Source organism: Trichomycterus rosablanca, chromosome 11 (genome assembly GCF_030014385.1).
Source record: "Trichomycterus rosablanca isolate fTriRos1 chromosome 11, fTriRos1.hap1, whole genome shotgun sequence".
NCBI classification, from domain to species: domain Eukaryota; kingdom Metazoa; phylum Chordata; class Actinopteri; order Siluriformes; family Trichomycteridae; genus Trichomycterus; species Trichomycterus rosablanca.
The window spans coordinates 33,406,192-33,421,044 of NC_085998.1; the positions used below are offsets into that span (position 1 = coordinate 33,406,192).

At 38.1% G+C, this 14,853-nt stretch overlaps 1 protein-coding gene across 1 annotated transcript in view; it reads left to right on the forward strand.

The window, feature by feature from the left end:
• cdh13 (cadherin 13, H-cadherin (heart)) overlaps window positions 1–14,853 on the forward strand; it is a 399,576-nt gene that overhangs the window by 98,386 nt on the left and 286,337 nt on the right. Inside the window, 1 exon segment of the mRNA XM_063004232.1 lies at window positions 11,504–11,624. Within this exon segment, the coding sequence (XP_062860302.1) occupies window positions 11,504–11,624 (121 nt within the window).

A 14,853-nucleotide genomic window follows, 5' to 3' on the forward strand; every position in this document is an offset into this window, starting at 1 on the left:
TTTAATAAGGGAATATTTTTAACATGTTAGTTTTTACATGTTTTACATTTTCATCCAAAGCGATTTACAGTACTGTGACAGTACATATTTGATAAGCATTTGAAGGTTAAGGGCTGTGCTTAGGGGTCCAATGGTGGCAACCTGGCAGTGATGGGGCATGAACAAGCAACCTTTGGATTACTAGTCCAGTGCCTTAACTGCTAGGCTACAACAGCTCTAAACAACGATTTTATTAACAAGTAAAATGACTTTGTAATAGTCATCCTAACACATACCGTATAAACCATGCAATTGATGTTAATTATCATTATAAATACTCACAACGCTACTTTGTTAATATCATAATAACTACCCTGTTGTGTTAAACTTATCCCAAGCAGAGGAACTGTGTCAATTAAATGACTGAAAGATTAAAGCCCTTTTGGTAGCCCAGTAATAAATCTTGTTATGGGGAATCATTTGTAAATTAATTAGTAGCACAAGCATCTTAAATGCACTTGATAATTAACAGGAGTAAATATGAGCCTGGTAATCAAAATCGTTTTGAACAATTGAATATTTCCCAGCTGATGTTGGGTTGTTATGTATCACGTTCTGTGTACAGGGTTGTTATTGTGTGAAAAGATTTAACCAAGTAAATTGCTGTGTAAGGCCAGTATGATATATTGAAGAACAAGTTGTGGCAGTAAAGGTGACCCAGTAAATACAGATCTTAAAATGTTAAAACAAATCCCCTGTTTGAACACAAACAACACTTTTGTCAGTTTTATCTTCTCTTCTGCCTGTCTGTGTCCTTTGGGACTTCACACGTGTTGCACACTTCAGGTGGTGAGGTTTGAACCAGTCTGGTTTTCTCTGAACTCATATTTCTTTATTGATTTCCTCTGAAGCTGACATTTACACCAGACTCTGTCAAGTAGCCTTCAGCCTTCATCAGAGAAGTCACTCTCATAATGACATTCATAGCCTGGACACCTACCTGGTTCTGCATAGTGAATGTATATCTGTGTGTCGTTTATTCTCTTCTGTACTCATATATATATATATATATACACATTTATTTATTGACATTACAGGTCTGTAATGAAAAGTGGTTAATGTCTTCATTCTTAATGTTACGTCTTAATATTTGAATACATGTCTAGCCATTGCTCGCCACCCTTCTGCACTGTCTGTAACTCTTGCTGTTCAAATTAAATGGAACATTGCAGTCTTGGAAAACCTCATTTCATTTCATTTTTAAACGCTTGCTGGAGAAATCTGTAGTCTGCTACAGGGTACCCGAGTAATGAAGGTATAATTAATTGTATTGCATATAGTGGATTTAACTGTGGGAATTTACACTGTGCTGCCCAATTTGTCATCATCTAATCATATTAAGTGATTCAAAATATGTAGGCCACCTGATGGTGCTGTCATCTTAATGGCTATTGAAGCATTTAAATTAATTGCTGAAACTCACATCAACAAGGTAACATTTACCGAAGAGAAGTGAAATGTAAGCAAAGCAGAGTATAGATACAAATGTTTGCTTTCACAAGGGGCAGTTGGAATTGTTACCCATTCTTGTTTGATACAAGATGTCTGCTTTTTAACTTTTTCCATTTTCTGATTCTCTGTTTCATGAGGTGCCTTACATTTTCAATAGGATACAAAACTGGACTGCAGGCAGGCTAGCCAGGCATGCACACTCTGTGACACAGATCTGTGGTTGGTTTGTTTTTTGAGTTAGTTTTGTAGCCACAGTCTTCTGTTTCTTGCTGAGTGACATATACTAGATGTTTTGTTTATACCTCTGATCATTTAATATTATCTCATTAAAACACTTTTAATAACTAGGTTGGTACAACACGGCATCAGCTGGTGTAGGAACACCAGGTTCCAGGGGACCTGAGTTTAATCCTCACCTCTGATTACTGTCTATTAAAATTCCCATGCCAGGTAGATTGGCTGCTTTGAGTGAGTGGATGGTTAAGTGTGTTGTGTTCTGTGATTGGCACCTTGTCCTGGGTGCTTTGTGCCCAGTCGTCCCTTGTTGGCTCTAAATCCAATGCGATCCTAATCAGGAATAAGCTGTAGCTAAAGATAAAGTAAGTGAAGGATGTTAACTTGAAAACCTTGGAGGTTTTGTGGTTCCCTTTATGCCAATATTGTTCTTGTTTACTTTTTTATGTGTGAGTAGGATTAATGTCTTTACCCTGCCATAGCTAAGGACAAACTAAGACGGGTGTTGTTGATCCTTAAGTTTTAATAAGAAGAAATTAATTGAGATTACTGTTACACTATTAGTTCAGACTCCCAAAGTGTGCAAGTTCTAAACCAGTTATTGATGGTACAGAATTCTTAACAAGACATGAAAACATTTAGAAATGAAGCTGTTGGACCTAAATACGTGTCTGTGGCAATGTGTTCACTAAGCAACCCCATGATCAGACTGCACAGACCCTGTTTTGGTCCATGATGCCCATGTTGAGATCAGTAATACTTCACAATTTCTTTTAAGGCTTTCAGCTGTCTTTATAAGTTCTTGCGATGAAGGAGTATAAACTCTGATTGCCCTCTGAAAAACAAAGACTCCCGTCCCTCCGCAGAAGCTGGTAATGCTCATAACCTGGCTCAGTCTTGTAGCTAAGCCTTGTAAAGCTCACTAAGGGAATGTTTTTTTTTTTACCCACTGCTCCCATTTCCACAGTTTTATTCTTTTCAGTCTGCCCTTCTTTTTTTAAAATTAGGACTACATAATATCTTGGCCTTTGATACTGATATTGCAAAAGCCTTTAAGATGCAACCAGCGAACCTTTTATTGCCCCAGTTCACCCACATTATTTGAGCTTTTTAGCTTAATCTCAGACTTCAAATGTAAGGGCTAACACATGCTTTCCCTGAGACATATGAATCCAGCCAAAGTTGTTTATACACTATCACTCATGCAGGGTCACTGGGCAGTTAGACCTTTGAGAAAGATGTTTTTTCCCTTTTTTATATATGGATTAATGAGATTTAAAATGAATTCCTGAATAAGTGGAAGAACATAATTATTCAAACTTTCAGACAGATGTGAAACAGTAAGATGAGTCACAGTTACAGGAGTCATTTTTTATTAAAGTCCGGACTAGTGCATGGGCTGAACACCAGAAGATTAGTATGAGGTCTAAGTGCTTGGCCTCCTCAATAATTAATCCAGTGACTTATGATGTGGTGGTTCTTTTGACTCCTTTAAAAGAAGGGTCAGTGTGAATCAATACAGAGTTCACTGATCACCTGATCAACATGATGAACCGTTGCTTTATTGAGGAAAGTGTTTTCTTTCAGAATCACTGTGCATCCATTTTTAAGTTATATGTAGTGACTGGTTTGATGAGAATGAATCTATATTATCTATTTTATTTATATGCCATGAATTAGGGATGTAATGATACACTCTACTCATGATGCGATGCAATTCACGATACTGGGTTCATGATACAATTTTACAACAAAATGAAATTAAAGACAAATTATGACGTTATGAAGTTTTCTTTTATTTCTCTTTTAAAAAATCAAATAAAATACTGTATTTGTGCTTATTTTTTATTTATCTAAATAGTGAATGTCATTTTATTTTTGAGGTAGATACAAACTATGCAAAACAATGCTGCACATTTCCCTTTTTATGTAAAAAAAACCTGAAATTCAATTTTAAAACAAATTCCACATTATATAAATAAATGAATAATACAAATAAAGAAAGTATCCTCACATAAATAAATTTGGCTGAAAAATTCCGAACCCGGAAACCCTGTAGTGACGTCAACCAGGCGAGGTGAATAGCGCCAGTGCCTTCTGCTGTTTAAAATGAATATTGATTCATTATACATGTAAACCGATTTGAATTGTGTGGTGCATCGTTACATCCCTACCATGAACTAATAGTCATCAGATCTTCCTGATAATGGAAACTACGTTGTGATTTTGTCAATCTAGCTTATTTTTAGTCTTCCTTCAAGTCCTGTGATAACACTGCCTCATGACATGCCCAAAGTAACATAACATACAAGTCTTAGAAGACAAGAATGTGGTCCAATAGCTAATTTTTTTGTTCTGGCAGACTTTAAAACTTGCTCAGTGGTTATCATCTTCTCATGCATTTGTTCTCCGAACTTTCCTCTGTCTTTAATGTCAAGGCTTCACATCCATATATGGCTACTGGCCTGACCAAGGCTTTCATCAGTTGTAGATTTTTTGGAATGTCATTATTCTGTATGACCAAAAATAAACAAATACAGTGGAATACCATTTATCTTAACCAAAAAGCAGAGCCACTTTTGATTGCCAGAAGTCCCAGACAGAAATGGCAATGTCAAACATTTGGCAGCTTACTCCTCTGACAGTGTGTTAATTATTTGTAAGCCTAGACTAGGACATAGTTATACTAGATGAGCATCTTGCTCATGGACCAGCATTTCACACATATAGTATTTAATCACATTTCTTCTTTTGTACCATGGTTACCCCCCCCCCCCCCCCCCCCCCCCCCCCCACACACACCTCATGTTTTACAGCTGGCTTTTAATTAAATCTCACAATCATGCTTGTGAATTATTAATTGACTTTCCATTTCTGCATTCCATTCAGTTTACCATTTTAGATTTAAAACCAAGCATTTAATTATAAGACGATATTCACAAAGTAAAACTGAGCTGGTGAGTAAAATCATTGGAAAATGGACAAATCACAGATTTGGACACAAAATGTCCCAACCTTTCTGGAAACCAGGTTTGTATTTAAGCTTTTCTTTGCCGGTGACACATTAGTTATGTACTATGTTGTAATATTGTGACACATCGTTATTACAATCTATAGCAATAGGATAAGAACTTGTTTTTGAGGATATGGTTCAGCTTTGACTGATGAGCTTACTGTCATCGTTCTCCTTTTTTACGTTTAAAGCTTTTAACCACATAGATAGAATTTCATTTGAATTAATGATGTTATTATGTCTTGTTTAAGTGCTTTAAAATGTGTCTGTGTGGGACAACAGCAGGCATTTCTTCCATTTTTCGTGTCTGTTCTTTCAGTCTCTGTTATCAATTGTGTTTTATATGGATCTCACACTGAGCCAAATCATTACACATTGATAAATGTACCACAGTCAAATCTGTAAAAATAATGAGGACAACATTTTCTATTGCAATGAAAAGATAAGTTAATAATCCATCCACCAACGTTAAAATTAGTGGCAATAGGTGGCATTGAGATGTTATTATATTTGATATAGGTGGACTGAAGAGTAGTACTTTGTGAATTGTGATGCCTTGATCCAATGACAAAAACAACTTAAATAAATGTATTATCACTGCCAATTAACTCCTTTTGGTCCAAGTTTGGGCCTCTATGGATCAGACTTATTTGTCCATCTCATCCCAAAGATGCTTGAATGTACTAAGATCTGGGGAATTGGAGTCCATGTCAATACCTTAAACTCTTTTGTCACAGTCCTCAAACTATTCCTTAACAGTTATTGTAGTACTGCAGGGCGGATTATCCTGCTGAACGATGATTGTTACCATAGTGAGCTATACTTGGACTGCAACAGTGTTGTGTTAGGGGGTGCAGGTCAAAATAACCTCCACATGAATTATGGGACTCAAAATGTTCCCGGAGAACATTGCCCAGAAAATCACCCTGCCTCTACTGGCTCGTCTTTTCCCATGGTGCATCCGGGTGCCTTCTCTGTCCCTGGTAGGTGCACAAGCACCCAGCCATCCAGATGATATAAAAAAGACATGATCCATCAGACCAGGCCATCTTCTCACATTGCTCCGTGGTCCATTTTTGATCCTCATGTGCCCAACATAAGCACTTTTGGTGGTGAACATATATAAACAAAGTTTAAAATCCATAATTATGTGGACAGGGCCTAAGATTGTTAAAGAAAAATATAAGGTAAGAAGTAATTGATGGTGATTAAGAGCAGTCACGTTGTTGAGATAAAGGCTGGCTCTACAATACACGTGTGTTCTCTCTTCCTCTGGCACTTCAAACAAGGACACAAATCTCCCCGGGTCACTGTACAAGCATCCAAAAAAAGCTCTCAGTCATTTATGTCTCTGTACTCGTCTTCCTGCTCCATGTAACTGATTCCTTTCTGTCTGCAGGAGGTTGCACTCTGTTTAATATAGTGTAATTACATTTTTGTAATGAAATATATATATATATATATTATAAAATATACATGGTAATAGTGTCAGTGTTTTTTTTATTATAGAGTAAACTTATATCAGTTTTATCTTTTGTTTCATTGCTTTTTCCATTAGCTTGCCCTGTATTCAGTTTTGTTTACTGTTCTTTAATGGTTGACACTAATGTAAATTCCATTACCCGTCTGTCAAAGATAAACACAAGCTTTTGTCTATATGTCTGTTTTTCACCCACAGATAATGATTCTCTGGGCTTATTTGTGAGCTTAATGGCTGTACACTACACACACTGCATTTCAAACCCTATTGGTCCTGTCCCTCTTGATGTGAATGTGTCTATATTGGTGGCTTGGCGCACAGTTTTGCACCTTATAATCATTTTTCATTTAATTTTTCCCAAATTCCCTCCCAATCTAGTCATGCCCTGAATACCCGATTGCATTTTTCTTGTGGTCTACTGCTGCTGACTTACACTCCTGACCAAGGAAAGCTGTGACAAACACACGCCCCCTTTGACACGTATACATCTTTTCACTTTGTTTGCATTTTTTGAGTTCCTAAGGGGCTCAGTACCATGTATGGAGAGTGATCTCCATTATCCCCCATCTCTCTGCAGGCCATTGATCAGCCAGCAGAGGTTGCAACTGCATCAGTTATGAGAAATCCCCTTCGGGATCCAACCCTGACGGACAAGCCAATCATCGTCCGATTCGTGTAGGCGCCCAGCCTGCCGGTAGTAGAACTGAGATTCGAACTGACAAGCTCTGAGCAATATTTTACATTTTATTTACATCATGTTTTGTTTAATGACCTTAAGTAAGTCATTTTAACAAATAACAAGGCAGTAATAAAAAGGACACTTTTTTACATCTGTGGTATGGTGGTGGAACAGACTTTGCCTTTGGTCAGTTGGGCAGTTGTAGCCTAGCGTTTAAGGTACTGGATCAGATGATCACTGGTTCAAGCCCCACCACTGCCAGGTTGCCACTGTTGGACCCTTGAGCAAGGGTCCTTCACCCTCAATTGCTCAGACTGTATACTGTCACACTACTGTAAATCGCTAAAGGAAAATGTAAATGGTCAACATGCAGAAGGTATATTGGCACTGTTAAATTCTCCCTATGTGCATGAGATGGTTTGAATAGGTTGGTGTTTGGTTGGTTCCCTTTGATTGATTGCTCTTTCTAGGGCGTTCTCCTGCATTGCGCTGTGTTTTGTGGTGGTGCCAGACCCCTCACACCCATGAGCTGGATAAGGCAGTTACTTAAAATAGATGAATGAATAATCAATGGTCAGATCAATAAGAGAGGCCTATAAACTTTACCTTGTGGAGCACACTGCACCGCTGAGCACATCCCATTCAAATGAATGAAAGCTAATGCTAAGCACTCTGTATAGTTGTCTAAGTTTGCTACAAGAGCTGAACTTTTTGAAGCAGTCCAGTCTGGTCTTCTGAAGTCGGTCAGTTTTCTGTCCACTGTCCTTCTCTCACTCCTGCCCAGATGTTTTTGCTAATTGAGAGTGAGGTACGGCAGCTGTGTGAGATCCAGTGTGGTAATGTGCATGCAGTCTGGCAGCTGGCTGCCCACACGCGCCGTGCTCAACCTCACTTCTTCTACAGCTGCACTCAGCGTTTCTACAAATCAAACCACACTCTGACAGACTGGACTGATCTCTTAATTGCCTTGAATGTTTGGCTCGATACCAATTAAAACAGCTCCAGTGAGATGCAGAAGATCTCTGGCAGTTATCAGAAAGGTCTGAAGAATTAGTTTTTACTTTTATTGATCTGTTACGTGGGTGCTTTGTGAGGATTGGTATTAATGCTTGATCTGGCTTTGTGATTTTGTGAGTATCTGCTGCCGTCATAAAGCGTCATATGTGCTGTTCAGGTACTAAGTTAAGCTAAGCACAAAACTGCCAATTTGTAGGTAACCTCTACAATTTCAGAAAAATCAAGACATTATGTGAACTGCTTATAACAGAAAGGAGTGATTTGTAAATTCTGGGTTAAATTCACAATAGTACAAATTGTTTTCTTTACCTCATCAACTACATTTATTATTAACTACACTAAATTATTATTATTATCATTGTTGTTATTATTGTTGTTTTTATTATTATTATTATTATTATCATTATTATTATTATTATTACTATTATTGTTAGTATTATTATTATTATTATTATAGTGTTGTTTTTATTATCATTATTATTATTATTAGCATTCTTATTATCATTAATATTATTATTATTATTATTACTATTTTTGTTAGTATTATTATTAATATTATTATTATAGTGTTTTTTATTATCATTATTATTATTATCATTATTATTATCATTATTATTATTATTATTACTATTATCGTTAGTATTATTATTATTATTAGTGTTGTTTTTATTATCATTATTATTATTATTATCGTTATTATTATTGTTATTATTATTATTATAATTTTTATTATTGTTATTTTTATTATTGTTATTATTATTATCATTGTTTATCATTATTGTTATTTCTTTTTTTATTATCGTCATTATTATTATTATTTAAGAAACAAATGGTCATTTAAAAAAATATATAAATTTTCCGTTTCTTGTATTTAGCTGTGCAACCACCTTTGCCTCTTTGTTGTAGTTTGCTCCTCATAATGTATCACACTTTTTCAGTTGGAGACAGATCTGGACTGCAGACAGACCAGTCTAGCACCCACATTCTCTGATTATGCAGCCATGTGTCATGTTAAAGAAAATCATAAAAATTAAATAAAATAAAAAACAAAGGCAGCATATTTTGCTTTAAAAACAGACATGCAGTTGACCTCTTCCATGGACACTAAGACACACCCATACTGTCATGCTGTCATAAATTTTTTCATATCTGATAAAATGGCAAATAAATATAAGAACTATAAGGATGATTCAAAAATTATTCACAGACCTGTGATGTTTTTAGTGCATTTTTTGTTATTTATTTATTTTTGTCCAGCCACAGAAAAGAGCAGCAGTATGACAAAGTGTATCAGTAGTATGACAGAGTCTTACATTCACTTGTGTTTGTATCATTGTCAGAGCAAATCTGTGCCTCCTTGTGGCTGAAACAGTGATTGATAGAGAACAGAAATGCTTGGGAAGAACTAATAATGATACCAGTAGCTAAAGAGAGAGTGACAGTAAGACAGACAGGTCCGCGTGGCATCCCTGTAGGGTTGTCACAAGCCCAGTGACAACTTCAACCTCTGAGCTTTATCCTTCTGACATGAACCTCAAAGCCCATTGTGGTGATCCCTGCTGGCTTTTAAATGCTGAATGATTACCTCCAGCTTTTAATAGAGGAAGGGCACTTTGCTAAGGTAAAGATCAGCACAAATTGCTATAATTGATCCTTGCTTTGTGTAGAAACCTATTTCCATCCCAAGGCATCCCACCGTTATTTATTGTTTTTGTTTTTAGTGACCCAGTGAAGGTCAGTCTGAATCATGAAAAAGAATTCACTCATTTTTTACATCACAAAAACCTGGCATATGCCCGAAAGTATTTGGACACCTGACCATGAGATTGTTGGACTTCCCACAGAGACCTCAATGTGATCTTCTGAGAAGGCTTCTAACAAGACTATGAAGTATGTCTGTGGGAATTTGTGTTCATTCATTCATTTACTGCTCTCAATTCAACTCAGTTGATGCTGTAGTTCATTCAAAAGCTGTTCAGAGTTTTTTTAAACCAAGCTTTTCTTTATGCCTATATAGAGCTTGCTTTGTGCACATGGGCACAGTCATACTGCTACAGGAAAGGGCCTTCCCTAAGCTGTTTAGGTTTATTTCTTGTATTTAGCTGTGCAACCACACTTGGCTCTATGTTGTAGTTTGCTCCTCATAATGTAGCACATTTTTTTAGTTGGAGACAGATCTGGACTGCAGACAGACCAGTCTAGCACCCACATTCTCTGATCATGCAGCCATGTGTCATGTTAAAGAAAATAATAATAAAAAAAAAAATCTGAGGGCTTCTAACGAGACTTTGAAGTATGTCTGTGGGAATTCGTGTCCATTTTGTCAAAAAAACATTTAATGCTCTGAGTTGAACTCAGTTAAAGCTCTGAGCTCCAGAGTTTCTTTAAACTAAGTTTTTCTTCATGTATTTATAAACTTTAACTTGTGCACAGGGAGTTGGGAGCCTATAACTGCCTTTATATAGTTGATTTATCACGCTTGTTAACAGTTGCTGGAGTTGAAACACATGCCTTCCCAAATTTTTTGTTTATGCATTTTTCCCCCTTTTCTCCCAATTTAGCATAGTCAATTCATCTTTTGCTGCTGGAGACCCTGGTCGGGTCGTCTCCCTCTGACACGTGCGGAGTCCATCGAGTCCTTCTTATTTGCCCACACATTCGGTGAATTCATGTGTGAGACCAGTCTTGGACGTGTAGAGTAATGCACTGATCTTTGTGCTCTTCCACTTTCTGTACAGGCGCCTCGAGCTACTAACCAGGGTCCTTGCACAGTGTTTGAAGACCAGTCCGGTCTTTTTCCCACCTGACAGACTTTAATGGCCAACTTATGTCTGCTACAGGCACTGCCTATTATGCCAGCTAGAGGGTATAGCCGACCGGTAGCAGAGCTGAGGTTTAAACTCGGAAGTTCAGAATCCCAGCGCTGGTGTGCTAGCAGATTATCCCGGGTTTCCCAATACTTTTTTCCATATGGTGTATTTTTGAATAAGAAACTATGGCTATTCAGATGTAAATGTAGCCTAGTGGTTAGAGCTTTTGGCTATCAATCAGAAGATTATGGGTTTGAATCCTGGCTCTGCCATGCAGCCACTGTTGGGTTTTTGAGCAAGGCTTATAACCCTCTTGGCTCCAGGGGTGCAGTACAATGGCTGCCCTTATGCTCTGACCCCAGCTTCCAAACAAGCTGGGATACGTGAAAAAAGGCATTTAATTCTGTTCTGTTATAAATAGTTGAAGTCTTTATAGTGTAGTTGTGTGTACATTTCCTGACTTATTGCAGTCAGGACAGCTGTAATGACGTGCTATCTGTTAAACCTAAGGGGCTCTTTGTGGAGAAATGTGTAGACCATGCACTTAATTTAGCAGAAGAATCACTCGTTAAGAAACCCCCTGTGTATATGATTCGTCTCCAGTTTGACATGAAGCTAAAGAGATAAATTACAGCATTGATTTCTAGCATAAATTATTTTAGTGCTAATTGCTGTGAGTACACAGTAATCACTAGCAGCCTAGCAGCTGATGAGTGGAAACGTGTGCACAAGCTTCTTACTCTCATACATTGCTTTCTCTTTTTTCTTTCTTTCCTCAGATTGTGTGCACTGTAGCTCAGGAGGAGGCTGAGGAGGCAGCATGCTCACCTGGGTTTCAGGTGAAGGAGTACCTCGTGAAGTACGATGGAGGCTTTTCGAAAAATCAACCTCTCCTGCAAGGTAGGGCACGTATTTCAGCTGAACCTAAGAGAGTAAAACCCAGAGATTAAAATCTGTGTCCATGCATGGATCTACTACAATTTTTAATTTACTTCAGCATGTAGGAGAGTATTTCTCCAGGGTCTCGGTCTGAATCTCATCATTCATCTCTCCCAGACATTGTTAAAAAGGAAATTAAACACACTGATGTTAAAAAAAAACCCACAAGATATTCTCTTGCTTGAATTATTCCCTTTGATTCGTCAGATGTTTGGAAAAGCTTACGTGGCGTCTCTAATGCAGCATCTGCTCAGAGAAATTTCTTGCTCTCATCAAAGTCCTTTGGGAATCAAACAACTCAGGCTGGTTGGCATGGGAAGATTGTGCCCGCTCCATACGTTCTGCTTGTGGGAGCCTAATGCTATGTGTACCCTGTAAATGACTGTGGGCCAAATCTGATCGTTTTTCCTCTTTAATGACTTAAAGTTGTCTTATTATTATAGTATAAACATTAAAACTTACTCAATTTGATGCTGTCAATGTCTGTCAAATAACATTCAAACCAATCAGTGGCAATGTTACCCAAACCTTTTTTTTTATTTTGCATTTTACCCCCCTTTTTTTCCAGTTTGGCATAGTCAATCTGCTGCTGGCGACCCCTAGTGGTGCCCAAGGAGGGGGTGACTTGACTGACGCACACTCCCTCTGATGTGTATACTGATCCCCTCTGACACACCCACACCTTAGTGGATTTGCACGTGAGGTCGACTTGGCGCACGGAGAGCCACGCCACGCCCCGACCTCTGTGCTCCTCCACTGCTGTGCAGGTGCCCTGGGCAACCAGGATCCTTACACAGCCCCACCCCTCTGTTAAATCCGGTTATTTTCCACCCTAGCAGACTGGAGGCCAATTTTGTCTGCTAGAGGGCGCCCAACTGACCGGTAGCAAAGCCGAGAGTCGAACCTGGGAGTTTTGAATCTCTGCGCTGGTGTGCTAGCGACTTATCACGCTTTGCCACCTGAGCGCCCTGTAACCCAAATCTGAACAACCAGACTTAACTGAACTACAAATAAGACACTATCTAATTCACGTCCGTGAAAATCGCATCACGGACCGTGAAATGAGCCTTTTTCCGTGTAATATGCAATTTGCTGTGAAATTCAACATTTAAGGTTCATGTTTAGCGATTTAATGATTTTCATTTGCAAGTTCAAGTGGCTCTTTAACGTTTACTGGTTAATTTGCACTATGTTGCAATCCTACAGCAATTTAGTTAGTCAAAATGTCCAAAGCAGCTTAAAACACTCGGGTAACTCAGTTTGGAAAACTCCCAACTAATTCTGTGGATGCACGGTAGGGGGTGTTAAAACATGAATGAGTATTTTTGTATTTAAGGCAGAACATAAAACCTCGCACCATTGGGGAATGTTCTAGGGTTACATTCAACTATTAGGGAAGACTGTGCTGTGTATTGTAGCTTCCATTTAGGGCTGGACGATATGGCTAAAATTTATATCACGATATAACTCCTAATTTCGGTCGATACGATATAATTCCGATATCGATATGAATAATACAAATGTCAGAAAAACTGCCAAAAACACCAAAATTGGATGGCGGTACCTGCAAACCTCTTTTATGGTTTCTGGCAAGAAATACAAGCTGAATACACCACTGAAATAGTCCTTCCTCTCTTATCAGCTATTTCATCTGCTTCTTTTTCAACTGTAGACAGTGGCGGAGCCAGACAATTTTCATAGGGGTGGCCAGACTGAGACCATTGCTCACACAGGGGTGGCACAGAAACTGTCTGATACCTTATTTTTTGTATGTGGCTAGTGGCTGTTGATCTAGTAGTGTTCTGGTCACTCACTTGTTTACCTATACAGGCAGTGAGTGCCATGTAGAATTACATCAAGCCTAGAATAATAAGCTTTTTATTTTTTTTCTCATTTTCCCTGACAAGTGAAAAACTAAAATATAGCCTATAACCTTAACATTACGAGGGAGAATTTCAAAGATATTCCTTTGCAATACTTTATCATTTGACTGCAAACTTGTGTGTACTGGTGAGACTCATCTGAACCCCAGAACATGCTTGTGTGAATGCATGGAAAACAAATTTTAATTTTCTTTCAAGAATATGATACAGACTGACCAGCACTATTAAGCCAAATCAGCATTGAAAATTTACTTTACTTTTAATAGCCTTGTACAATGCTGGAGCTTCTTAAAACTGAATATTCTCTTTTCTTTTTTCATTTAAATGCTATTAAATTGTTTTTTAAAAAAAAACAAAAAAACGCCCAATTTGGAGGAAAACCACTCAATCTGGCAACAGTGGAACCCGTTGGCGCCTTTACTCGTAGCGCGCCACAACTAATAAGTAGTAATAGTAAAAGTAGTATTAGTACTCAGTAGTAGTACTTTTTCTATAATAGTGTTGGTGGTTGACATTTATGTTGAGTGTATTACTGCACTGTTTTGGTGGAGAACTACTTGCTTGAGGTGCGCTGTTGAATTGCGTCCATACCTGTCAAGTTTTGGATTAAAAAATAAGGGAATGTTTTTTAAAAATATAATATAATACGGGAAATTGACGGGAAAATACTAATACGGGAGGACGGCGGGAAAGAGGGGTAAAATACGGTAGTTTCCCGGCCAAAACGGGAGACTTGACAGGTATGATTGCATCCCTGTGGGAACACCTGCGTGCAAAAATGCTTCCGCAAAAAAGTAACACCGGCAAAGCGGTGGTGGGGGGGCGGGGGTTGTGGGGTTCGCTCCGCCCCGACTGTGGATGCTCGTTCACTCACAGCTGTTGAACTCATTTTGCCGCTAATCCACCGTGGTGTTGTAGGTAGCGGAGTGTAATCAGAGCGGTAACGCTGAGCACTGGCTTCGTGTCTGTGGCGTACGTCATCACGCACTGACGTAATATATATAGTTCGAATTTGTTTAAAAATCATATCACCGTTATTGAAACATTTTCTATCGTGATATATATCGATATCGAATTATTGTCCAGCACTACTTCCATTTATTCTATTATTTAATTTATGAGTGTAATTTAATAACTGCCGTGAAATGTGTCACTTTTCTGTAAAAATCCATGAGATCTGTGATTTAAAAAAAAACGAGGTTTCTGAAATGAAGCACATTTTCCTGTGAATTTAGTACGAGCCTATCTATAATGACATCGTTATATACATAGGGCTTTGCTTAGGAACCGAATAGTGGCAACTTGGT